The sequence below is a fragment of the Vanrija albida genome (assembly GCF_041260175.1).
Source record: "Vanrija albida strain AlHP1 chromosome Unknown contig_3, whole genome shotgun sequence".
Lineage (NCBI taxonomy): Eukaryota > Fungi > Basidiomycota > Tremellomycetes > Trichosporonales > Trichosporonaceae > Vanrija > Vanrija albida.
This window is the reverse complement of record NW_027191422.1, coordinates 1,911,092-1,934,764: the sequence shown is the minus strand read 5'-3', so window position 1 is coordinate 1,934,764 and position 23,673 is coordinate 1,911,092. Positions and strand designations below refer to the sequence as shown.

At 62.4% G+C, this 23,673-nt stretch overlaps 9 protein-coding genes across 9 annotated transcripts; 3 read left to right on the top strand and 6 right to left on the bottom strand.

Annotated features, from left to right (window-relative positions):
- Positions 1–683: 683 nt before the first annotated feature.
- Q8F55_004031 (uncharacterized protein) lies at positions 684–4,063 on the top strand (the record flags this gene model as incomplete). The annotated part of the gene is made up of 10 exons (XM_069352555.1): positions 684–860; positions 914–948; positions 992–1,621; positions 1,661–2,204; positions 2,239–2,490; positions 2,537–2,703; positions 2,739–2,922; positions 2,958–3,112; positions 3,156–3,347; positions 3,382–4,063. 10 exons carry the CDS (start codon positions 684–686, stop codon positions 4,061–4,063), a joined length of 3,018 nt encoding a protein of 1,005 aa, XP_069209973.1.
- Positions 4,064–4,173: 110 nt separating this feature from the next.
- Positions 4,174–5,179, bottom strand: RPE1 (RIBULOSE-phosphate 3-epimerase; the record flags this gene model as incomplete). Its single annotated transcript, XM_069352554.1, has 5 exons — positions 4,174–4,559; positions 4,610–4,670; positions 4,750–4,858; positions 5,020–5,096; positions 5,144–5,179. The coding sequence occupies 5 exons, from the start codon at positions 5,177–5,179 to the stop codon at positions 4,174–4,176; spliced, it is 669 nt and encodes a 222-aa protein (XP_069209972.1).
- A 244-nt stretch (positions 5,180–5,423) lies between these two features.
- PRP28_1 (mRNA splicing protein prp28) lies at positions 5,424–7,683 on the top strand (the record flags this gene model as incomplete). The annotated part of the gene is made up of 2 exons (XM_069352553.1): positions 5,424–5,495; positions 5,533–7,683. 2 exons carry the CDS (start codon positions 5,424–5,426, stop codon positions 7,681–7,683), a joined length of 2,223 nt encoding a protein of 740 aa, XP_069209971.1.
- A 625-nt stretch (positions 7,684–8,308) lies between these two features.
- CYC1 (iso-1-cytochrome c) lies at positions 8,309–9,021 on the bottom strand (the record flags this gene model as incomplete). Its single annotated transcript, XM_069352552.1, has 4 exons — positions 8,309–8,317; positions 8,364–8,468; positions 8,636–8,832; positions 9,006–9,021. The coding sequence occupies 4 exons, from the start codon at positions 9,019–9,021 to the stop codon at positions 8,309–8,311; spliced, it is 327 nt and encodes a 108-aa protein (XP_069209970.1).
- Positions 9,022–9,408: 387 nt separating this feature from the next.
- On the top strand, positions 9,409–9,933 carry Q8F55_004027 (uncharacterized protein; the record flags this gene model as incomplete). The annotated part of the gene is made up of 6 exons (XM_069352551.1): positions 9,409–9,411; positions 9,445–9,453; positions 9,497–9,536; positions 9,570–9,676; positions 9,812–9,853; positions 9,892–9,933. The coding sequence occupies 6 exons, from the start codon at positions 9,409–9,411 to the stop codon at positions 9,931–9,933; spliced, it is 243 nt and encodes an 80-aa protein (XP_069209969.1).
- A 598-nt stretch (positions 9,934–10,531) lies between these two features.
- Positions 10,532–11,239, bottom strand: Q8F55_004026 (uncharacterized protein; the record flags this gene model as incomplete). The annotated part of the gene is made up of 1 exon (XM_069352550.1): positions 10,532–11,239. One exon carries the CDS (start codon positions 11,237–11,239, stop codon positions 10,532–10,534), a length of 708 nt encoding a protein of 235 aa, XP_069209968.1.
- Positions 11,240–11,651: 412 nt separating this feature from the next.
- LKH1 (serine threonine protein kinase CMGC group) lies at positions 11,652–13,453 on the bottom strand (the record flags this gene model as incomplete). Its single annotated transcript, XM_069352549.1, has 8 exons — positions 11,652–11,901; positions 11,937–12,099; positions 12,148–12,286; positions 12,322–12,410; positions 12,461–12,627; positions 12,668–12,848; positions 12,886–13,048; positions 13,085–13,453. 8 exons carry the CDS (start codon positions 13,451–13,453, stop codon positions 11,652–11,654), a joined length of 1,521 nt encoding a protein of 506 aa, XP_069209967.1.
- A 2,564-nt stretch (positions 13,454–16,017) lies between these two features.
- On the bottom strand, positions 16,018–21,528 carry Q8F55_004024 (uncharacterized protein; the record flags this gene model as incomplete). The annotated part of the gene is made up of 21 exons (XM_069352548.1): positions 16,018–16,134; positions 16,191–16,296; positions 16,335–16,421; positions 16,457–16,569; positions 16,607–18,201; positions 18,238–18,416; positions 18,453–18,946; positions 18,981–19,241; positions 19,286–19,315; positions 19,354–19,590; positions 19,639–20,250; positions 20,292–20,402; positions 20,436–20,649; positions 20,686–20,815; positions 20,864–20,878; positions 20,920–20,930; positions 20,996–21,011; positions 21,049–21,177; positions 21,218–21,340; positions 21,383–21,453; positions 21,497–21,528. 21 exons carry the CDS (start codon positions 21,526–21,528, stop codon positions 16,018–16,020), a joined length of 4,683 nt encoding a protein of 1,560 aa, XP_069209966.1.
- A 789-nt stretch (positions 21,529–22,317) lies between these two features.
- Positions 22,318–23,401, bottom strand: Q8F55_004023 (uncharacterized protein; the record flags this gene model as incomplete). Its single annotated transcript, XM_069352547.1, has 6 exons — positions 22,318–22,363; positions 22,409–22,529; positions 22,569–22,929; positions 22,980–23,080; positions 23,198–23,260; positions 23,371–23,401. 6 exons carry the CDS (start codon positions 23,399–23,401, stop codon positions 22,318–22,320), a joined length of 723 nt encoding a protein of 240 aa, XP_069209965.1.
- Between the last annotated feature and the right edge of the window lie 272 nt (positions 23,402–23,673).

Here is a 23,673-nt window from a genome sequence, read left to right as displayed (position 1 = left end):
CCCCCCCATCACCCTTTTGCTTCAACAGGACAGTGTCGTGCACGGATCGGGGTCGTGCATCGCGCAACGCATCGCGCACCGATTGTGAATAGTAGAAAGACCTTCTCACCCACGAAGGCAATTCAGGCCGAATCTGGTCAGGTCAGGTTTGCGTCGCAGCCCCCAGCAGCAAACGTGCCGCCCACGCCGACGACACACTCGCCTTCGACATCGCCCATACCACTCTCAGCCCCCCCTTATTACGCGGCAGCGTAGTCTCTCCCTCGGCAACAAGTCTTCCTCGCCACCGCAGCTCCCGCTCCCGCTCATGCTTTACTCGACAACAACACAATAACACGCACCCTTGGTCGCCCTCGTGCGCTCCGCCTGCCCGTGAGCCGGTCGTCGCTCAACTCATCGCGCTCGGCGGTCACTGTGCGGCACGCATCTCGTCGCCATGCCGAACCCACTCCCAGACCACCTCAAGCTACCCGGCTTCATGGAGAAGCTGGGCGCAATACTGAGCAACTCGCTCAACTTTTACCGCGTCCACATGTTGTGCTTGTGAGTGGAGTGGGGCTTTGGGTGGGCTTCCTTGAGACTTGTGCTGATACGCGACAACCTTACACCGCCTTGTCACAACAGCACCTTTGTGAGTCGCCGTGCGCGCACCCACGGACCTCGCTAACGTCCACCAGTTCCCCATGATCTTTGCGGGAATAATGTACGCCGCCAACGCCTCGATCAAGATTGAGTACATCGACTGCCTGTTCATGTGCTACTCGTGCATGTGTGTCACTGGGCTCAACACGGTCAACCTCAGTACCCTGTCGACCTTCCAGCAGTTCCTGCTCTACTTCCAAATGCTCATCGGTAGCTCGGTGAGTCGGTCAACCGAGCATCGGTGCATGCGGATACTCACACGTTTCCCCAGATCTTCGTGTCCATTATTATGGTCTCTGTCCGCAAGTGCGTAATGACTAGGGCCTGGATCCGTAACTGACATGCGCAGGCATTTCTTCCGAGTCAAGTTCCGTCATGTCCTCAAGGAGCGCCAGAAGCGACGCGGCTCGTTTAGCCTGCACAAGACATTGACCAAGATTCCTACTGCTGCAGTTGGCGGGCTGCGGCGCCGATTCACCCGGCAGCCCGGCGCCGACAATGTCGAAGAGGAGGACAAGCCGCCATCGCGGCCGGCGTCCGTCAAGAAGAAGAAGCTTGCCAATATCAACAAGGACATGATCAAGCGTATTGATGGTGGCGGTGTCGGCCTCGTCAACCCCATGGGCTGGTACGAGGCGGCCACACCTCATCCCACGCCCGGCACGAGTGGCAGTCGAGCTGCCACACCGGACACCAATGCGGAGACCAGCCCTCCCCAATCGCCACGCATGCTGCGCAGGGCGTACAGCGCAGCCGATCCCGAGGCATTAAAGTTGTCTCTGGAGCGTGCAGCTCGTCGCGACAGTGCGGGCACGGCCGAGAGCAGCAAGCCGAGCAGCGGTGCTCAGTCAACAACCGACATGTCAAAGGACTCGGCTATCGTCAAGGAGGCGCCAGAGACGGAAAGTCCCACTGGCTACCAGTACGGCGAGCCACTGCGGCAGACGTCGACGAATGACAGTGCTCCCAACGGCTCCGCGTGAGTGGGTTTGCCCGTTATTGCTACTGACTGGTGCAGACCAAGGCCGTACGCTTCGCGGCCTCTTACCGAAGAAGCCTTCCCCCGGTCCAAGACCATTGCTTTCGATGAACCGGACGATGGCTTCGACCATGAGCTACACCCCAGTGATGGCCCGTACTTCCCTCACACCGCGACCGCAAGGAGTGGTCCTGGCTTCCCCCGTACGATGACGAGCGGCTCCAACGGCGGCTTTCCTCGGACTCACTCGCTTCGTCCAACACAAAGCCGATTCGTCGACACCAAGCACAGCGGTTTTGGTGGTTTCCCCACTCCACTCGAGATTGTTGGAGATGCCGTGGAGCGCATCTTTCCCCGCACGAAGACCAAGGTGGATAGGAGTCTGACCATGCCTCGAACCAACACTATTGTCGGACGCGACAGCATTGCGCCAGATGATGGTGCCAAACAAGTCAACTACATCTCGTTCTCGGCCGTCGTCGGTCGCAACTCGCGATTCCAGGATTTGACATCGGACCAGATGGACGAGCTCGGTGGTGTAGAGTACCGTGCTTTGAAGGTTCTCTTCTGGATTGTCCTTGTTGTGAGTGTTGCTTTTGGACGAGACTGACCCCCAGTACTGGGTCTCGCTCCCTCTCATGGGAGCTACGATCATCGCTCCATACATTGCGGCGGGGAACCGCTACGACCATGTGTTTGACGACCAGCCAAAGCACGTCCGCATCCCGTGGTTCGCCTTCTTCCAGGCCACATCGGCGTTCTCCAACACTGGTGTCAGTCTTGTGGACCTGAGTATGGTTCCCTTCCAGAGGGCATACCTCATGTCGGTAGTGCTCGCGCTCCTGATCCTCTTCGGAAATACCTGTTTCGTGAGTGCGATGCGGAAAACGGTGGCAGCCACTGACATTTCCACAGCCTATTCTGCTCCGGTTCATCATCTGGACATTCTATAAAATGAGTCCGAAGAACTCGTCTCTCGAGGAGACGCTGCAGTTCTTGCTCCACCACCCTCGCCGCTGCTTCATTTACCTCTTCCCTTCCACCCACACCTGGTTCTTGGTCTTTGTGGTTATCATCTTGACGTAGGTGCTGTGGGTTGTCTCTTGCTAACCGCCAGGATGATCGATTGGTTTAGTTTCATGGTCTTGGATAAAGGCAATGAAGTGATCGACAGAATTCCCATTGGCACTCGACTCGCCGCCGGCTTGTTCCAGTCTGCGGCTGTGCGTGCAGCAGGATTCGCCATTGTCCCTCTCAATGCCCTCGCCCCCGCTGTCAAGGTTCTCTACGTTATCATGATGGTGAGTTGACCCTGGGGTTCAATCTGACCCCGCAGTACATTTCGGTTTATCCCATCGCCATGTCGGTTCGCGCTACAAACGTGTACGAAGAGCGATCCCTCGGCCTGTTCGAGGGTGAGGAGGAGGAGGAGGAGCCGGAGGAGAATGACGAGGAGGGTGCCCACGCCGTTGCCAAGTATCTGGGTTGGCAGTAAGTTGAATGCGCGCAAGGCTTTGCAATGCTTACACCACAGCGCACGCCGTCAGCTTGCCTTCGACATGTGGTGGATCGTTCTCGCCCTGTGGCTCATCTGCATCATCGAGCGACATGCGCTGCTGGAGAAGGAGAACTGGGACTTCATGAACGTGTTCAACATCATCTTCGAGGTCGTCAGTGCATACGGCACTGTCGGTCTCAGCCTGGGTGTGTCATACGACAACTACGCGTGAGTCATGGCATCCGACTGCGCTGACGTGCAGCCTCTCAGGCGGATTCCGCAAGCTGTCCAAGCTGGTCATCTGTATCGTCATGCTTCGTGGTCGACACCGTGGCCTGCCCGTGGCTATCGACCGCGCCGTCATGTTGCCCAATGACTTTACCCAGGAGGAGGAGACTGCTCTTGAGGACCGCCTGCGGCGATCAAGGAGCAGGCGTGCGAGCACGTACGCTGGTTCGCAGACGGGATCCCAGTTCCAGACGGGGTCGAACTTTGCTCCGCAACCGTCATTCCAGCTGCCACGGACTTTCACCGCTGCGACCGAGGCACCTACGGGCACGCAGCGAGAGATTCCTCGCCCGACTCGCAGCGACTCTGCACCGTCATCATCGCAGCCAGTGGTGTTTGCGGCTCCTGCCAAGCGAGACACATCGCCTACGGCCCCCCTCGGCATGCGGCGCCACCAGAGAACGTCGTCGTCGGGATCGGCGTCGATCGAGCAGCCCCAGCCGCCCACGCCCAGTTCGCTTACGTTTGCACTCGGCAGCAGACCGAGTCAGACTGCGAACATGCCGCCTGTGGCCGGTGGAGGCGGCGCTGCCGGGACGTTAACGCCAGTCGAGGAGATGAGCCGACGCCCAACACTGATCGAAGAGGACCCGCAGGTCGCCGCGGCGAGGGCGGCGTTCGCAGCCAAGAGCACGGAGAAGGAGCACCAGGACTAGAGCATACACAAGATATAGATTGGGGCTCGGGCATCTGTTGTAACATACGATGCAAATGTGATCTACTATGGGTGAGGTTTTTGGTTTTGTTTCTAGTTTGTGGCACTGTCTTACTTGGCCTTTGCGAACTCGCCGTCGACAGCCGCGCGCATCTCGCCGATGGTGGTCTTGGGGCTCTCGGCGCCGAAGACGGCCGTGCCCGCAACGAGGACGTTGGCGCCGGCGTGGCCGCACTGGCACGCGTTGCCGGCGCCGACGCCGCCGTCGACCTGGATGTTCTTGGTGGGGAAGCGGGCGCGGAGGTCGGTCACCTTGGGGAGGCACTCTGCCATGAACTTTTGGCCGCCGGCGCCCGGCACGACCGTCATGACGAGGAGGTGGTCGGCGGCGTTGCCGAGCTCCTCGGTGATGACGCTCGACGGCGTGGCGGGCGAGATGGCGAGCCCGGCGAGCATGCCGTGCTCGTGGATGAGGCGGATGACGTCAGCGGGCGCGTCTGGGAGCGCGGTCAGCAGCGCCAGCGGGAGCGCCGGCGGGCACGCGTACCGGTCGCCTCGTAGTGGAACGTGTAGAGCTTGCCGCCGGCCTTGGCGACGTCGGGGACCCACTGGGTGTGTGTGAGCTAGCTTCGCAGCGAGCGCCGGGATACCGGCCCGGCGCCCGACGGGGGAGGGACTCAGACGCACCTTGGCCGGGTCGGCGACCATCATGTGGCAGTCCATGAAGATGTCGGGCACGTTCTTCTTGACCCACGTGAGGATGGGCGGGCCCATCGTGATGTTGGGGACGAAGTGGCTGGGCGTGGTGTGGTGTGAGTGGGGGCGGGGGTGGGCGCAGGAGCCGGGGGCGCGGCACGGGGCGCGGCGTATCGTCCCGAATCTGAAAGAGCTGATGGGGCAGCCCTCGACGCACTCACCCGTCCATCACGTCTGGTGGTCAGCTCGCACACGCCAGACGACCCACCCATGTGCAGCCAGTCGGCGCCGTCGCCGATCATGCGCTTGCACTCGTTGCTCAGGTTGCTGAGGTCGGACTGGGGCGTCAGTGGGCTGGGCGGGGGTAGCGTCCATTCCAGCTCACGGCGAGGACCGAGGGCGCGATGATAGCCTTGACCATTGTGTCTACTTGTGCTCTAGTTGTTGTCGAGAGAGAGAGAGAGAGTTACGTCGATGCCGCAGATGTCCCCAACATCTGACTTCTGGACCGAGCGGGGGCAGCCCCCGCGCCGGGCGGACACTGGCCTCCGCCGCACGTGGCGATTTGTTTCCTCCATTTCTTGTGGTTAATCCCGAGCCTCGCCACTGAGATGAGGTCAAGAGATCGATCGAGTATCCAACCTCCACCCTCAACCCATACCAGCATGCCCGCCACCCCCCTGTCCGTCGAGGACATTCTCGCAAAGCAAAAGGCCGAGAAGGAGGCCGCGGCGAGGGTGAGGTCGGCCCTATTTTGCCGCTGACACCGCGCAGCCAAAGTTCCTCACAAAGGCCCAGCGCGCGGCCCTCGCCCTCGAGAAGCGCGCGGCAGAGGTCACGGAGCAGAAGGCGCGCGAGGGCGCCGAGCGCGCCGAGCGGGACAAGCTCGACCGCGCCGCGGCTGAGGAGGGGCGGCGGCAGGAGGCGGCGGCGCGGTACGGCGGCGGCGGGGGGCGCGACGGTGGCCGGGACGAGCGGGATCGGAGGGATTACCGCGGTGGCGGCTACGGGGGCCGCGACGCCGGCCGCGATGGCGGGCTCGACTACCGCGACCGCGACGACCGGCGGCGTGATGACCGGCGCGACGACCGGCGGCGTGATGACCGGCGCGACGACCGCCGTGATGACCGTCGGGACGACCGGCGCGGGGGATTCGACCGGCGCAATGGCAACGGCCACGGCCACGCGAATGGCCACGCCGAGGGGTCGCGCGGAGGTGGGAGGGGAGGCAAGGCGGCACCTGCCGCTGCGCCCGCTGCGACTGGCGGCGACCCCGACCTCGAGATTATCAAGAAGCGGTATCTCGGCCAGCACGACGTTGTCAAGAAGCCGTGGATGCGCAAGTCGGCCAACAAGAACGCCATCTTCGACTGGAGCGCGGCCGACGACACGTCGTCTACGCCGCTTTGGTCGGCTGAGCGCGACGGCGGCGGAGGCGCCGCGGCGTCCCCGCGACCCGGCAGCTCGGCGCACACGCCTGTGCCTGAGGCGGCTACGTCTGGCGACAAGTACACGGACGCGCTGGAGAAGCGGCGCGCAGGCAAGGGCAGCAACGACGACCGGCACTGGAGCGAAAAGCCGCTCGACGAGATGAAGGAGCGCGACTGGCGCATCTTCCGCGAAGACTACAGCATCTCGTCGCGCGGAGGCAACATTCCCAACCCGCTGCGCAGCTGGCGCGAGAGCACGATCCCGACGACCATCCTCGACGTCATCGACGAGATTGGATACAAGGAGCCCAGCCCGGTCCAGCGGCAGGCCGTCCCGATCGGCCTGCAGAACCGCGACCTTGTCGGCTTGGCCAAGACGGGTTCGGGTAAAACGGCGGCCTTCCTCATCCCCATGCTCACGTACATCTCGCACCTGCCGCCATTGACAGAGGACAACCGCCACCTCGGTCCGTACGCGCTCATCCTCGCCCCAACGCGAGAGCTGGCGCAGCAGATCGAGTCGGAGGCCGTGCGCTTTGCGGGCCCGATGGGCTACACGACCGTGTCGATTGTCGGTGGTCGCTCGGTCGAGGAGCAGCAGTTCAACCTGCGCAACGGTGCGCAGATTGTCATTGCGACGCCCGGTCGTCTCAAGGACATGATCGACAAGAGCATGCTCGTCATGTCGCAGTGCCGCTACGTCGTCATGGACGAAGCTGATCGAATGGTCGACCTGGGTTTCGAGATCGACCTGACGTTCATTCTCGACGCCATGCCGGCATCGTTTGCCGAGAAGGAGGGGCTTCCCGAAGACGACCCGAAGCGCGAGCGCGTCATGACGCTCTTCTCGGCGACCATGCCGCCGGCAGTCGAGCGCCTCACGCGCAAGTACCTGCGCAAGCCGGCGACCGTCATCATCGGCAACGCCGGCGAGGCCGTCGACACGGTCGAGCAGCGCGTCGAGTTTGTCAGCAACGAGGAGAAGCGCAAGGCGCGGCTCATCGACATTCTGCGCAACATTGGGCTCCCGCCGCCGATCATCGTGTTCGTCAACCAGAAGAAGACGGCCGACATGGTGCTCAAGTACGTGCAGCAGGCCGGCCTCTCGGGCGTCACGCTGCACTCGGGCAAGAACCAGGAGCAGCGCGAGGCGTCGCTGCAGGCGCTGCGCGACGGCGACGTGTCGGTGCTCGTCGCGACCGACCTCGCAGGCCGTGGTATCGACGTGCCCGACGTGTCGCTCGTGCTCAACTGGCAGATGTCGGACACGATTGAAAAGTACGTGCACCGTATCGGTCGTACCGGTCGTGCGGGCAAGACTGGTCTGGCCATCACCTTCCTCGACAACAACGACGACGAGGTCATGTACGACCTCAAGCAGGAGATTGCAAAGTCGCCGCTGTCGACCATGAACCCCGAGTTGGCGCGGCACGAGGCCGCACGGCAGAAGGTGACGCGCGAGATGAAGCGCAAGCGCGACGAGTTTGACGAGTAGGCCGGCGCTGCGAAGCGGCCCGACCCCGGGGACGGCGGTGTACAGTAACATATGCATCTGATAGAAGGTCCTTTCGGTGGATGTCGGGCGACCGGGCTGTGGCCGCCGGGGCGTAAGCGCTCTGCGGCGGCGTGATTCCGAGTGGTTGTGCTGACGCGCGCCGACGCCACAGTGCCACGCAACTGGGTCGGCTATCACCCGCGGCGGGCGGCGGCGGGGCAGCGGGGCGGCGCCAAGCCGTGCGTGTGTGGCGGGTGGAGGCGAATAAAAGTCTCGCGATGCATTCCGTGCCTCGGGATAGGCTGGTGGGGAGTGGGGGGCTGGCAGGATCGGAGCAGTGAGAAGACGTCGACGGCGACGAAGACCGCAGCGACGACGCGGCGACGCGGCGACGCGGCGACTCGGCGACTTGGGCTTGTCTGGGCTAGTGGAGCGCAATCAGGAGCTGCTGGCTGGGCGAAGGGCCACTGGCTGGCCCGCACTAAACTGCCCGCCCACGCAGACATTTGGGCCACGCCAACACTGGCAAAACACACCACGCCTGCACCCCTATTTGGACTATTTTTGCATGATGGCTCTCGCCGTAAAGTACAAGGCGAGGGGTTCCTACGCTCTATCTGTGCGTTTACTTGGTCTGGAGGGGTTAGCTGGGCACGAGAAAGGAGCAGGGCGAGACGCACCTCCTTCTCGAGGTACGCGACGAGGTCGTTGCGGTCCTTGGGCTTCTTGAGGCCGGCAAAGGCCATCTTGGTGCCGGGGATGTACTTCTTGGGGTTCTCGAGGTACTGTGGGGGGTTAGCGGGGTGCGTGTGGCGCGGGGAGGGGGGCGGGGGGAGCGAGGAGCGAGTCGAGCGGTGGCACGTTTGTGCCGCTGACTCTTGCGAGCAGACAAAGCAGGCAGCGCTCCCTACCCCGCCCCGCGCCGGCCTAGCGGCCGGCTCGCGGCACTCACCTCGAACATGGTCTGGCCCTCCCAGGTGACGCCCTTGTTGATGTTGGCGGCAGTGTACGAGAAGCCCTCGGCCTGGCCCGACTTGCGGCCGAACACGCCGTGGAGGTTGGGGCCGACCTTGTGGGGGCCGCCGGCCTCGAGGGTGTGGCACTGCGCGCAGCGGGTCTTGAAGATGCCCGCGCCCTTGCCGAGGTCTCCTGCGGGGGGTTAGCGACGAGCCGAGCGGCCGCGGAGCGGCTGCGATGGGGGGAGGGGGAGGGGGAGGGGCAGCTCGCTGGCCGGCGCCGTGCGTGCGAGTCGCAAGCACGCCGGTCCAGCCCAGCGCACGCCCCCCTCCCCTCCCCCCAAGCCCCAGCCCAAGCCTACCCACCAGGAGTGTAGGACATTTTTGTTGTTTTGGATGTGGGGTGTAGTGGTGGTAGTGGGTGAAAAGAAGTTTGCTGGGCCAAGTATTATGTGTGACGCAGTGGGCCGGCGGGTGGTGCTGCAGGCGCTGCAGCCCGCTCGACCTGTTCCGCGTCGACGCCGTTTGTCCGGTCCATTCCGACGTCGACCAATGGCGGGGGGCCAAATGCGAAAAGTTGAGGGAGGGGTAATTGGGCCGTGACGCAGGGGTTCGGATCAAGCGGACGTCGTGCGGCGCTAGGCGCGCGGGGGGATAGGCACGCAGCTGCCCTACGCCTTCCGCCCGCTCCTCAATCCAACCCACCTCGTTCGTCGAGCTCGGCTCGACCTCAGCCCTAAGCCTTCTCACTCAAAGCAAAGCAACAACAATGGTACGTGCCCCCCGCCGACAGAGCTGACCCCAGGGCGGCGGAGTGAGTAGCGCAGCGGCCTGGCGCAGCGCCCACTAACCAGCAGGCACACTACCCATACCCCAAGGAAGTCTGGACGCCGTCGGGTGCGTAGCAGCGCCGAGCAAGCTGACCCCCAGGCGGCTGGTGGACGCGCCCCAAGAACTGGGCGACCAACACGGTCGTCGCGGTCGTCGGCATCGGACTCGCGACGTACGGCGTCTGGCGCGCGAGCGCCGCGCGTGAGGTGGGTACCGAGCTGCTGCAGGCAGCGAGCGGCGTAGCGGCGAGGAAGGCAGGTGGCCATGACGGAGCCGTCCACCTGCTCGCCTCGTCGCCCCCGCCAGCTGTCTCTATCTCTTCCCAGCTGACACCCCTCCAGGAGCGTCACATCGCCCCGACCAAGCCCATCCCCTCGGCACGGGTGAGTCGCTTGCTGGCTGCGCGCGCTAACCCCCCCAGTGGTCGCCCCAGGCCGCGGCCCTCGGCGTGCGCAAGGAGTAGAAATGCAATGAATGTGTGCGGGTGTGTGCGTCGCGCGTAGCGCGGCCGTGGTTGCGTTGGGTCGTTGGTGTCGGAGGCCGTGTCCTCGTCGGTGTGTCCTCGTCAGGTGTCTCGTGGCGTCTCTCGGCTGTCTTCCCTCTCTGCTCACCGTGCACCTGTCTCTGGCCTCGCGCTCTGCTGTCCATTGCCTCGTGCCGTCTCTGCCGCCTCTGCTGTCCTTGCCTCGCGCTGTCCATTGCCTCGCCTGGTCCGTCGCATCCCATAGCCCAATACTGCAGTCTACATATGTCCCTACTCCTCCCCCTGCTCCCACCCGTCCCCCTTGGTCTCGCGCAGAATCCCCTCGCTGCCGTCAGCACCGCCGACACCCAAACCCACCGCCTAAGCAGCCCCTCGACGCCGTCGGGGCCGAGGTCAAAGTCCACGCGCACCCAGTTGCGCTCGAGCTCGCCGTCGCGGTACACGAGCATCGTCGGCAAGACATCCGGGTCGGGGCGGGGCTCGTCCTCGTCGTCATCGTCGTAGTTATCCGAATGTTGGCGGGGCTGCGCCGGGAGCAGGGAAAACGCCAGCTGGCTCGCGCGCGCGCGCACCAGCATCACCGGCTCGTCAAGCCGGGGGAGCGCCCGCGCGAGCGCAACGGTATCCGCCAGCACCTCCTGGCAGCGCGCGATATCCTTCCGTCAGCCAGCCCAGCACCACCACCCACCGGCTCGTAGATGAGCACGACAACCCAGCCGCGCCTCTCGACGGCGTGCACGAAGCTCTCTCTCCCCACCTCTCTGAGCCCGCGCTCGCCGCCTCCCCCGGCGCGGAGCTCGGCGAGGCGCTGCTCGCGCCAGCGCGCCCGGTCGTCCTGGGCCTCGGCGAGCTCGGCGGCCAGGCGGCGAGAAGCGTCTTCCTCGGGCACGGTGGGCGCTGTGATGGCCGCGCGCTGGAGCGCCGCCTGGGCCGAGCGCTGCGATTCGCGCTGGGACGCGGCGGCCGCCGCAGCCGCCGCCCGCTGGTCGGCCACGACCCCCTTCGGGCCTGTTTGCGCGCCGCGCCGCGCCCCACCCCCAGCGGCCTCGGCGTACGGCCGCGAGCTGCGCATCTGCGGCGCTGGCGCTGGCGCTGCCCCGCCCTGCCGCACGCCGCCGCGCGCGGCCCCGCGCACGAGGCCCGAGCTCTCGTCGTGCTCGGCGTGCTCGTGTTCGTGCCCGTCGTGCGAGTGCCCGCCCTCGCCCTCGCCTTCCCCCTCGCCGCTCGTCGCGCTGTGTTGCCGGAATAGCTCCCCGCTCAGCGCTGCTTCCTCGAGCCCGGCCATGGTGTGTGTAGAGTAGTGCGGATGAAAGATTGCGCAAGGCCACAGTTCTACGCCATGGCGCATGCTCCCCGGGCGGTTCACCTCCACCACCCCCGCACAACAATAGCACAATAGCATCCGCAGCCGCCACCCACCGCGATCAGTGCGCCCAGTGGCGCCAGCGCCGACGCTGCTGCAACCGCGACGCGACATCGCTACCATTGCATACCCAGATGCTTCACTTCAGATGGCCTTCTACTCTTGACATAGCACAGTACAGCGACAGCGCCACGGATCATTACCAAAGTGTGCAGTAGGTGTAGCCCGCTACAGATCGAGCCAATGTGACGACGGGACGAGAGGAAAGAACAATGCTGGGAGGAGAGAGAGAGACGGGGGCGTGATCTAGAGCGCGACAGCGGCCGGCCGACAGCTACGGCGGCTCGGGGATGGTCTGGCGGAGGTACGGATGTGTGAGCGCCTGCTGCACAGTGATGCGTGTTTCGGGGTCAAAGTCGAGCAGCCTCACGACCAGGTCGAGGAACAGGGCATTCGTCGGGTTCGTGCTCGGGATAATGTCCTTCAAAGACTTCAATCCCTTGACAAACTTGCGGCTGGACTTGGAGACGGACGGGTTGGGGAAGTCGATCTTGTTGCCCTTGAAGAACTCTGGCTTTTTGAGCCTGGGCGTCAGCATGGCTACAGGCCAATGACCCACCTCCCACGCTCGATCATCCGCGGCGGCATCTTGCCCATGACAACCTCCATCATGGCCAAGTGCTCCAGGTTGTCGTGCGTCTGGAACAATGCGTCGCCCGTGAAGAACTCGACGAGGATGCAGCCGATCGAGAACATGTCGCATGGGTACGACCATGACAGCCCTGAATGGTCAGCTCGGCAAACACAGCGCAAGCACAGCAGCAACCCACCGAGGATGATCTCGGGCGCGCGGTAGTGTCGTGTGCTGACTACCGACGAGTGGTACTCGTTTGCAAACGTTGCGCTTCCAAAGTCGATCAATCTGATGTCCGTGTTGCGCAGAATCGACTTTGATCGGGCGTTGGCGCGCTGCGGTCAGCCTGGTGTCAAGCCTGTCAACTCACCCTCGGGCCTGATAGTCGTGATTCGTTGCTAACGAGCAGGATGTTTTCTGGCTTGAGGTCGGTGTGAACAAGCTTGAGCGAGTGGAGGACTGGGACAGTCAGCACAACTCACCCCCGCGCCACACCACGCCCCACTCACATTGCACACTGGCCAGCAGACTCTTTGCAAAGTCCTGGATATGCCTCTCTGGGAACGGTTGGAAGTGATTCAACTTCAAAAAGTCGAACACGCTCATGCCATACAGGTCCGAGACCAAGCATGGGTGGTTGCGGAAGTCAAAGTACTCTGCGAGGTGGATGCACTTGCTGTTGATCGTCAGCAACGTCCATACCCCCCCGCACGCACAAATTGTTCTCTGGATCGTTCTTCTTGAGCGTCTCGAGCACACGGATCTCGATCTTGCTCGCGTCGCGGTACTTTTGGACCGCTCGGATGACCTTGATTGCCACCTTTCGCCTAGATTCAATGTGCCGTGCTTCGACGACCTTGCCAAATGTTCCTTGGCCGAGGAGGCGAACAATCTTATCTGCCATGTCAGCTAGGGCCGCTCTTTACTTGCTTACATCGTCCTCCGATAACATCGTCGGGCTTGACAATGTAGTGGCCTTCGGCGTCGTCCCACGCAGGGGCCTGAGTGCTGGTTGCTGCTGCCGGTGGCGCTGGGACATGTGCCTGTGGTTGCAAGGGCAATGGTGGGGCGGGCTGAGTGTGAACAGACGTCGACGACTGTCGTGTCAGCAGTGTATTGTTTGCTCCACCCACGTTTGTTGCCTTTGCCTTTGCCTTTGCTTCTTCTTCAACCTTTCGCCTCTTTGTTGTAGTCGAGCCGTTGACGACCGGAGCAGGGGCGGTGGGGTGCGAGCCGCCGGCGCCGCCGTTCCACTTTGCACTCTCGGCGGCGGCGGCAACGGCAGCGCGGGTGCGCTTCTTGGGCAGCGGGCTTGCACTGTCCTGGATGACAATAATCTCCTTTGGCTGGCCCACCGAGTCGTACGTGTGCTCTGTGGTCCAGCCGTTTCCCTTGCCGTCTGGGATGGATCCAGCTATGCGGCGCGACGAGCGTGCTGAGGACGTCTGTGGTGTCGACGTCACAGTCGCTGTCGATCCAGCCACCTTTTTGCGGGGCGGCATTTCGGGGTACGCAGAGTGGGGTGGAGGGGAAACCGAGTACTTGAAACGGAGTGGTGGTGGGATAAAGAGGGGCGAGTTGGTGCGAGCCGTGTTGGACTGACGCGCGGCCGAGGGATAGAGAGGGGGCGCGGAGAGACAGGCGGGCGAGAGGGGCTGGCCTTGTTGCGAGCGCTGTTGTTGTGCTGCGACACCGGCGTGTGGATGGTGCGAGTGGATGTGGCGGTGGGAAGGATTGTACGGGAATGAGGTCGCTGATGGACCGTCGCCCAGGGGACTGGAGAGATAGGGGCGCTGTCGGGGGTGGTGGTCGCCGTCGGGTTGTGACGCCGCGTCTGATCGAACGTGGCCTGGCAGCTGCGGGGGCCACGGGTGCTGGGGGTAGAGGGCCGTCAGAGGCGGGTGTGGGGAGCGAAGGGCGCGGTACTCGTCAACGGGGGCGGCAGACGATGATGCCGACGCAGAGGAAGGCGCAGAGGCCGAGCCTGATGGTCCGTAGGGTGGCGCGAGAAGAGATCGGAGGTGTGTCGAGATTGGAGAGAGAGGGATGCGTCCGGAAGATGGCTGCTGCTGCTGCTGTTGCTGCTGCTGTTGCTGCTGGTGCTGTTGCTGGGCAAAGTGTGGTGAGCGAGGTGGGGCGACGAGGGGCGCCGTCTGTGGCTCGTTGTACGCAGCTCGGCCGTAGGTTGCGCGACCGGTCGGGATGTGGATGGCCGGGGGTCGATCGTGGGCACGCGGTGCGAGGCTTGGTGCCGGTGCTGGGAGATATGGGCGCGAGGATGAGGAAGAAGCAATCTCTGATGCTGGATGGAGGTGGTGTGAAAGCGCCGAGGACGACGGCAGCGGGGGGAGCGGTGATGGCAAACCGGCGCTGGTGCGGAAACTTGACGTCGCGGCGTTGGATCCAGGCAACGATGGGGCACTCAGACGGCGGAGTGGCGGCGGGCCGGCGTGCACAAAGTCGCGCAGAGCCGTCGACGACGACGACGGCGAGTTGTCACTGCGCGTGTTTGATGATGTGCGCGCGCCCGCGTCGTCTAGAGCGGCGGCGGCGGCTGCGGCTGCGGCTGCGGCACTGGCGCTTGCGTGCGCTTGATGCGCTTGCGTGCCGGATGCTTGGGCTGGGGCGTACTGGTGCTGCTGCTGGTGCTGCTGGTTGTGGTGGTGGTGTTGCGACTGACGCGAGTGAGAGAGAGTGTTGTAGTTGTCTGCTAGGCGGTGATGGTGTGCGTGTTGTGAGTGTTGCTGTTGTTGCTGCTGCTGTGGTGGGTGCTGTTCGTGGTGTTGCTGGTTGTAGCCGCTGTACTTTTGCTTTTCGTCTTTATGCAACGTTCTTGTGGAAGCGTACTGCGTCTCCATGAGTCGGACGTGGTGATCCGAATGGGACGTGTAGGACGAAAAGGGCGAAGAAGCGGCGTGGATGCGAGGGAGCCGCGGTGGTGAGAGGTGGTGGTGTGGTGTAGTGTGCGGTGTGGTGTGGTGGGTGGGTGGGTGGGTGCCGTCTTTGGTGGTGTGGTGTGGTGGTGGTCGAGTTGTCGCTCGGTCGGGGGAAGGCAAGGGGGAATGGCGACGGCGGCGGGGGGTGGGGGGAGAGGGAAGGCAGGGCGGTCGGCCGGGGTGTTTGGCTGAGTGAGTCGACGGATGTAATCTGGCGAGACTGGGCGAGACTAATACGGCTTATTCACAATGACGGGGGCAAGGCGCTTGGGGGGAGGAGAGTGATGCGACTAGGCGGTGCGGTGCAGCGGCGACGAACGGCGGAGAGAACAATGAGCGACTGGACGAGGTGAGACGGACAAGCAAAAAGGATCTGGACAATGCCAACATGCACAAAGGCAGAGTTGCACTGACTGGACTGGGACTGGCGACGACCGACCGACCCGACAGACCGTCAAACGCGGGGAGGCAGACCCAGCCAGCAACCCAGCCAGGAGCCAGCAGCTGCGCGCCAGAACGACACACAAGCAGCGAGCGAGCGGCGGCAGCGGCCTCGCTGACTGCCCCACCCCCCGCATCCGTTGCTACACGCGCACTACTTACCCATGTGACCCCGCCAGGTGAGCCCCTGCTGCGTGCGGCCCTGGCGCTTTTCCTACTCTGCGCACAAAGCTCACGGCCTCTGCTCTGGCCGTGCACCTGCACCTGACATGCCTGACAAGACGTCGTCCTCGGCCCCGGCCCCTCACATCGCCGCGTGCAACGACGTTTCATCCACCCAACAAGCCCTCATCCTCATCCACCACTCGGTCCCCGCCAACAACACGATGCATTCATTCCGCCCGCCCCGTCACTTCCCACTTCCCCGCCTGCCCGTAACCCGCCCAGCCCCCTCTCATGCCCACCCACCACTACCTCCCCCGAGGCACACACCACCCCCAACACAGTCATGAAGTACATCGAGGGGTCGTGTCTATCGTCTTGTTGTAATCCAACCCGAACAATGAGGTGATGATTCTAATATGCAAATAGATGCGCACACTGGTCGTTTTAGAGTTTGAACAAAAAGAAAACCCGCATACCACCACAACCAGTCAAGCCCTCCCCCTCTCGCCCTCACCTCACCCCCTTCAGCCCCTGCGCTGCTGCTTGCCAATGACGGTAATCCACTCGTCGAGCTCGCGAGCAGACATGGCCTGCACAATGTACGAGTTGGTCTGCGTGTAGACTGTGAATGCGTGTCGTCGCTGTGGCACAGAGTCAGGTCCGGGGTCTCAAAGCAACCCAAGGTCCTAAAACTTACACCCAGGAGCATCTCCACATCGGGACTTGCAACCACGGAAGCATCAGCGATATTGATCACTTGTGTCTCGCGCTTGGTGACGTCGGGGTGTAGGTGGAGATATGGTCTTGGAACGGTTAGCGTGCCACAAGCGCGAGCACCTACGGCCGAAGCACGGCTTGCGCCTCCTCCCATCGGTTCTTCCTCGAGTCCTTCAGAAGGGCCAGCGTGCCCCGCTTGATGATGCTCTCACTGGTCTGTCAGCTCCGCTGTCGACGTTGACTTACTTTGGGATAACATGGCGCACCGTAGGGACAAGCCGTGGCTCCAGGTCGGGAACGAGACGCCGCAGCCTGCTCGTCATCTCCTTCTCCGCATCCGTCTCGCGCTCAACGTCAAACTGTGTCGGTCAGACCATGCACCGCGGTGCGACTCACCTCTAGCCTCGTGTCCATCTCGTGCTGCCATAGGCTGAGATACTTGGCAACCAGCTCCTGCTGCGCCGCCTCGCTCGACTTGGTGGCGTCGACCATGCCAGCAAGCTCGAGCACGGTTCGCGACGTCTGGACATCGGCGATCAAGCGACGAACCCTGGTCAACGCAACGTAGTCGCGCACAAGCGCAATGCTGCGAGGGCGCCAGCCAGTGAGCAGGTTGTCACCGGGTACAGGCTTCTTGGCAGTGTCAAGGCGCCAAAGCTCGCGGGCGGTACGGGCTAGCGGCGGCGTGAGGTCGACCGCGAACATGGCCACGACATTGGAGACGGGCCTCGGTCGCCAGATCAGGCGAATAGACGAGCGGCGGGCGTCACGGCTGATCACACGGGCCTTGAGATCAATCTCGAGTACGATGGGCTCGTCGACGCCCTCGACTTCAATCATGAACGTGAGGCGGACGACCACATGGTCCGCTGCGGGCGTACGGCGGTCGAGCTGGATGCAGTGGTGTGCCGCGGAATCCCAGGTACCTCGTGCCGTGAGGCGTGACGTGCCGTCCGAGAGGAATGTCGCCTGCGACGCCATCTGCATGTTGACGTCGGCAGCGCTCACCTGGCAGGGTTCGCCATCAGACGTGACGACTCGGATGTCGCCGGCCGACGCATGGACCACCTTGGCCCATCTGAGAGCTCTGCCAGATGCGTGCGTAAATGTTACGGCGAGCTGTCGCTGCACACCGAGGTGCAGCTGCACGACGTCGTCCTCGACGTCGGTGGCCGTGTACTCGCCATCGTGGCTCATCTCCAGAATCTCCACCGAAGCGAGGATGTCGTGCGTCTCCGAGGTGACAAACTCAGTCTCCGCGCGGCGCATAAGCGGACGCTCCTCCGAGCCGTTGGGCGTTGATGTGCCATTAACCGGAGGTGGCGGTGGCGCTTCCTTGCTCACATCGAAACGCTCGAGGCGCTCGAGGTAGGGGGTGCGGACACGGGCAAAGAACTCGACCGAGGCGTAGCCCGAGGTGAAGTGCCCCACCATGTCTGACGTGACCAGGACGGAGAGAGTTCGTCGCAGGGCAAGGTGCGACACCGAAGCCTGCTCCAAGTTGACCGGCAGGGAGGCGAACGTGTCTTCAGAGGCAATGGCCGGCCCAACCAGTGATGAGAGTCGGGTCTGTGCGTGAACTTCAGTGAAGTCGGCTGATGTGAGGCCCTTGACAGTGTCCACAGTGACGGTGAAGGAGAACTTGTGGCTGAAGGGGAAGGATTGCACGATGGGACCCGACGACTCAGGCGTAGACACGCCAGAGCGGGAGGAGGGGGCAGAGCACTTGAAGTGGACTCTGCAAGAGCCAATCGCCTCCATGGTGTAGACGCAGAAGATGGGGACCGTGACAGAGTAGGATACTTGCTGGGCCAGGAGCTGGAGCGGGGCTCTCGCACTTCCGATGTACGAGAAGCTCGGTGTAGGGCTGTCACCAAACGGAGCACCAAGACTGAGGTGCACCGAGTAGTTGGGACGGTCCTTGATGGCCAGGACCTGCCGCATACGAGCAAGCTGCTGCTGGAAGCGGCAGAGGTTCCACGAGTAGATGGCTGGCTGGGTCAGAGCTCGACCTGGTACGAGCTCACATGTCGATTCATGGTCAATGACTTTGACCATCACTCTGGGCCCAGTCGTGGCCGCACATGTGTCCGAAACATCATCAAACTCGATAATCCCCCCAAGGTCATCCAGCGCGGAAGTGGGCGACGCCACAATGCCATCCAGGATGACAAAGTTGTAGGAAATCTTCTTGTTCATCTGTTTGCTGGGTCGTCAGTCGAGCTTCTACTTGGGCACCTACGCAATGACATTGGCTTCACGAATGTCGGCCGCATACCGCAGGATCTCTTCAGCCATGCCAAAGTTGTGGAGCTTCTTCCACTGATCCGCGGCCTTGCGAGCCAGGACCATCTCTCTTGGAGACCAGGCGGCTACTTCAGGAATAGAGAGGCCACGAGCTCGGGCCACGGCTGCCTGAGAGCGGATCCGCTTGACCTCCTGGGCTAGAGTTCGAAGTTGCTTCGTCAAGGCCTGCTGCTCCAGAGAGGACTCGTCCGAGAGCCTCATGCTGGAGCGCGCATCGCTCCGCGAGTTGGTTTCACCGTCGACGAGCGTGATCTTGTCCGCATTGTCAAGATCGTGGCCTGCAATGCTCGCCGTCCCATTGTGGTCCCAGTCCCTCAAGTTTGCAAACACGTCCACCGAGTCCCCGGCCACGGAGCCCATGAACCGTGACTCGATCTCGGTCAAATCCAAGCGGCTGTCTGGTCGGCCTCGCAGTGTTCGCACTTTGACCTGGGCGTCAGCCGAGCCAATGACATCGACCTACGATGTCGTCGAAGAGCTTGTCCAAGTCTTCGTTGCCAAGTGACTCAATGTCGGCTACTTCGCGACGAGCCGCGGTCCAGTCCATGAGCTCGACGGGAGCGGCAGGCGAGTCGGCGCGAACTGGGGTCCCAGGCTCCGTGACGCCGTTCGACCACATGCCAGACATCCTCGCTCTATGAGCTCGGACGCCCGCAGGGTCGTTGAATCGGAACACATGGAAGTCGCCCAGGATAACGCGATAGCCGTGGTGTAACTTGATGGGCTGACGCTATCAGCAGAGGTCACAGCAGAGGCCGCTGCACTTACCGTACTTGGAGGCACGCGCTTGCCATTGACCTGAAGTGTGAGCACAAGCCGCAACCCTTGAAACCCACATATGTCAAAGCGTCGCCGACCACCTCCAGGGTCACCTCTCCGTCGGCGTTGGCGAATGTACAGTGCTCTTCTGCGATATGCGAACCAGACAACTTGACTTGCGCCTTGCCGCTGTCGACACTTCCTGCGATTGTTGTACCGGGCTTGAGCTGATAGATCAGACACTCCGACATGAGTGGGTCCTCGTTGAGGTTGACAAGCGATGGGAACTTCTGCGGAGCATGCACGCCTACCATCTGCGCAACGTAAGTTGTGCCCCGCCCGGGCACACCTGTCCCCCTCACATCCTTCTCCACAGTGATGCCCAAATCCTCCAACGCCTTCTCTCGCTCAAGATGAATCTTTTGCGTCTCCGCCAGCTTCTCTTCCCATGTGAGGTTGAGGCTGTCCATGAGCTTCTCCGAGGCTTCCAGTTGGTCTTGGAGCTCGAGCTTGGTGACTGTTCGTATATCGCCTTGCTTGGTCTTGTATGTGACGATTTGCTTCTCGGGGGGAATGTCCGGGTCGTATGTTGCCTCCCCGTTGGTAGCGCCGGCATTGACACGGCTCCGAAGAACCTCGAGCTCCTCCTTAAGCTCACGAATGAGCTTGGCATTGGGGTCCTCGTTGACCACAGCGTGAGTCTTGATCCGCTTGGCCGCATCAGCGTAACGTAGAGTGCTGAGGGTCTCGTCATAGTCGGCCGGCGAGATGGCTGCAATCATAGCCGTCTTGGAGTTGCCTCCCAAGCTCTCCTTGAGCAGCCACGTGAGGACAGAGTCGCGATATGGCACAAACTCTTCCTTCTTCTTCTTGCCTCCCGCGGCGCCGGTGTTGCCGGCAGCCAGCGCCGCAATGACCTTGCCCAGGGTGGTGAGCGACTTGTTGATGTTGGCACCTTCCTTGAGTCGCGTTCCCTGTGAAACCGGTCAGCATCACGCCGCTCGGTCACACGCACGGTCGCGCCGGTAGACGCCTGCCTCTCGCTACCGGCCAGGTCAACCAGCGAAATCTTGGACACCTTCTCGCCAGTCATCTTGGTATCGGGGTCGTAGCGTTTTTGTGTGAGCTGGGTGTCAGTGTGGCCCTATGGGGCACTCACGATAAGGGTGAACACGGCATGGGAGCGCGACGACGTCTCGTTCATGTTGGTCGATGCCACTGTTCGCGCCTTGTTTCCTTCGTCCATTAATGTGATCATTTGATTATAGTTCTCCACCACCAGCTTGCTCAAGTCCTCGACGTAGGGTCCCAAGGAGGGGTGTTCTCGAACCTTGAGGTTGCCCTTGTTCTTCGGGTTGAGCAGGTCTCGCACTCTGGCGTGTCAGCTGAGGCCACGGTCCCAGGCTCACTTCTCATTATAGATCTCCATGTAAGATACCTCGACCGAGTACGAGAGGTTCGAGTTCTTCTTTGACTGCTGCTCGACGCGGTTGAAGAGCTCAGACGTCGTGAGCGGAATGATTCCCTTGTCGGGCCCATCTGCGGCGTGTGAGCTAGCCGGTCGAGTTGAGCCTCAAAGTCGCTTACATCCCATCATAGAGTCTGTGCATGTCAGTCAATGCGTCCAACAGGTCTTTGCTCACAACTCTTGCCACTGCGCACGCCAGTGTTAGCTCGTCGCCCAGAGCGGCGGTAAGGCCGGTAACTGGTGCCGCTCACCTGCCGGTCTGTCCATCTGCACGGGTCAGCTCTGAACAACGAGTAGCACTCACAAGCAAAGATACACGTGTTGAAGCCCTCGAAACTGTGGTCGAGGAGATCGACGCCGAGGTCGTCGTAGAGGGTCTTCTGTGACGCATAGTTGTCGTCGTCACGCGAGCCGGCCGACCAGTATGACTTGTCTGTCCTCGTCAGCGGCTAGCCGCTCGGCGGAGCACTTGCCGAAGGAGAACACCTGTGGTTTCTTCTCGATAGCGCGGCCTGAGCTGACAGGGTGATCTGGGGGCTCAAGGATGGTCCGATGGCCTTCCATGCGGATGAGGCCCTTGGCCCCGCGAGCCAGCTCTGTGGCGGGGTTAGCTGGGCTAGACCGGGGAGTGGTACGACGTGCCTCGGGCGTTGAGAGGTCGGCATCTGGGAGTGTCGTGTCAGCGGTGGACGCGATGGTGCTGGTGGGGCTGGGCAGAGCAATGCAGCTCGGTCGGCCAACTTTGTACTCACCGCACGACGACTTTGATGTTACCCCCGGACATGAGAATGATAGGGAGCCCGGAGGGCTCTCAACAAGATCGCCGAATGATGGATGGTGCAGAGGGAGAGGAGGGAGGATGCAAGATGGTGTCGTGTGGGAGGGAGGGAGGAGGAGGTGGTGGTGTGTGTGAAAGCACACTCCTCCTCGTCCTTGACCTGGGTTGAGGGAAAGTGTCGGTGGCTCGAGCTTTGCAGTTGTTGCAGACGTGGTGTCATTCAAAATACCCCAAGCGCGCGTGAACGCGGGGTAACCGTGCCTCGTTGGCTGGCGGGTGGGCGGGCGCTGGGCTGGGCGCTGGCTGGCGTTGACTGGGTGGCGGCGGCATCAGCGGGCGGCGGGCGGATATCGACGCGCACGCCGTCGCTTGCTGGCTGCTCTGCGCTGCGACAATGGGCTCGTGTCTCACACAGACTCTTGCCTCGCAAAGCACAATGCCCACGGCGCAGTAGAGCTCGAGGATACGCTCGCTCGGCAACGGCTCACTCTCACACATTCACACACTCTTCTCTTCCACCTTCAGGCTCACGACGCGCCTCCACTTTTGGCCTCCACCTTTGCCACCCACCCTTAGTGGTCGACAACTCCGTCTAACGCGGCCAGCATGGCCAACATGGCACCATGATGGGCGAGACACCAGCGGGGTTCTCTTCTTTCCCCTGTCGTGACAGCTGTGACACTTCAGAAGCTTGATTCATACGATAAACGAGGCGTCCACAGCATAGTACAAGCAGGTCGGCTCAACGCTCCACGTAGATGGCGGGAGCCAGGATGGCCCATAGTCTCCGTCTATCTAGTGCTTGGGGAGCTCCTTGTCAACGTACTCCTTGCCAAGGGCACTGGGAAACGTCAGCTTTACTCAATACTAAGAAGGCTCAACATACCCCTCAATGCCGGTCAACACGAGGAGGCCGGCAGTGACGGCGCCGACGACCTTGCGGTCCCAAACCTCGTTCCAGTGCTTGTGAGCGAAGTAGCCGACGGCACCGAGGACAGCGAGGTTGACTGGCGGTTAGTGGTGGGTGGCAGCAGTGAAGTACTCACAGACACCGGCAAGACCACCAGCAACGTTGGGACGCAGGATGACCTCCTTGGCGTGGAGGTAGGCCTTCGAGCCCTCCTTCTTGGCACGCTCAGCCTCGGCACGGCCCTCAGGGGTCTCAAGGTAGGACTCGGCAACATAGCCCTCGACGCCGAAGAGAGCAAGAGTGCCGGCGACAGCGGCACCGACCTGGCGCCTGTCCCAAGGGCGGTCCTTGTTCAGGTAGGCCCAGTATCCAAGCGAACCAATGAGGCCGACGTTGACGACGCCGACAAGGCCACCAAGGGTGGAGGGGCGGAGGATGACCTCCTTGGCCTTGTTCCAGTAGGCCTCGAGAGCAGTCTCGGCACGGTCAAACTCGGCCTATGATTGAAATTAACCGATGTCTCTGCTGCTGCAAACGTGCGACCCACCCTAGCCTTCTTCTCGAACTCGCGGCCCTTCTTCTCAGCCTTGTCGAGGCCGTCCTTGGCAGACTTCTTGATGTCGGCCTTCTCCTGCTCCCAGGTCTTCTCTGCACAAATGTTAGCTCGCCATCTGGGAGTGGTTGTCAGCGATGGACAAAACAATGGAGACCATGTGAACCGACTCACCTCGTATAGTCCCGGGTCGGCCTCATGCGGTGACCTACCACCGGTAGGGGCAACACCGTCCCGCAGGTCCTGGTTGGGCTGGGGGATCTCACCGGCAGGGACTGATGGAGGGGTGGATGCGCGCCGAGGGGGAGCACGGTGGTGAGCGACGACGCGAAGGGGTCGAGTGGCGCGAGTGGCGGTTGGCCGACGCGTGCGCACGGGTACTCACTGTTGTCCTTTGCGACTTCAGCGTAAGACATTGTGTTTGATTAACTGTTGGAGTGTATGGGTAGAGTGTAGAAAGAGAAAAAAGAACGAGAGGTGGTGCGCGATGCGTGGTTTATGACGCGTATGTGAAAGGGTAGAAGGAAGACACGAGATGGATGGGTGGGTAGTGCTCTCGACCAATTGAACCAAGGCGGGAGGGAGGTGGTGAGGCAAGATGAGGTGCGTTGGGCGTGCCTGCCTGCTTGCCTGCCTGCGTGACGCGGGCGCGGCGGACAAGGCTGTCCGGCAGCCGGCTTTGGTGGTA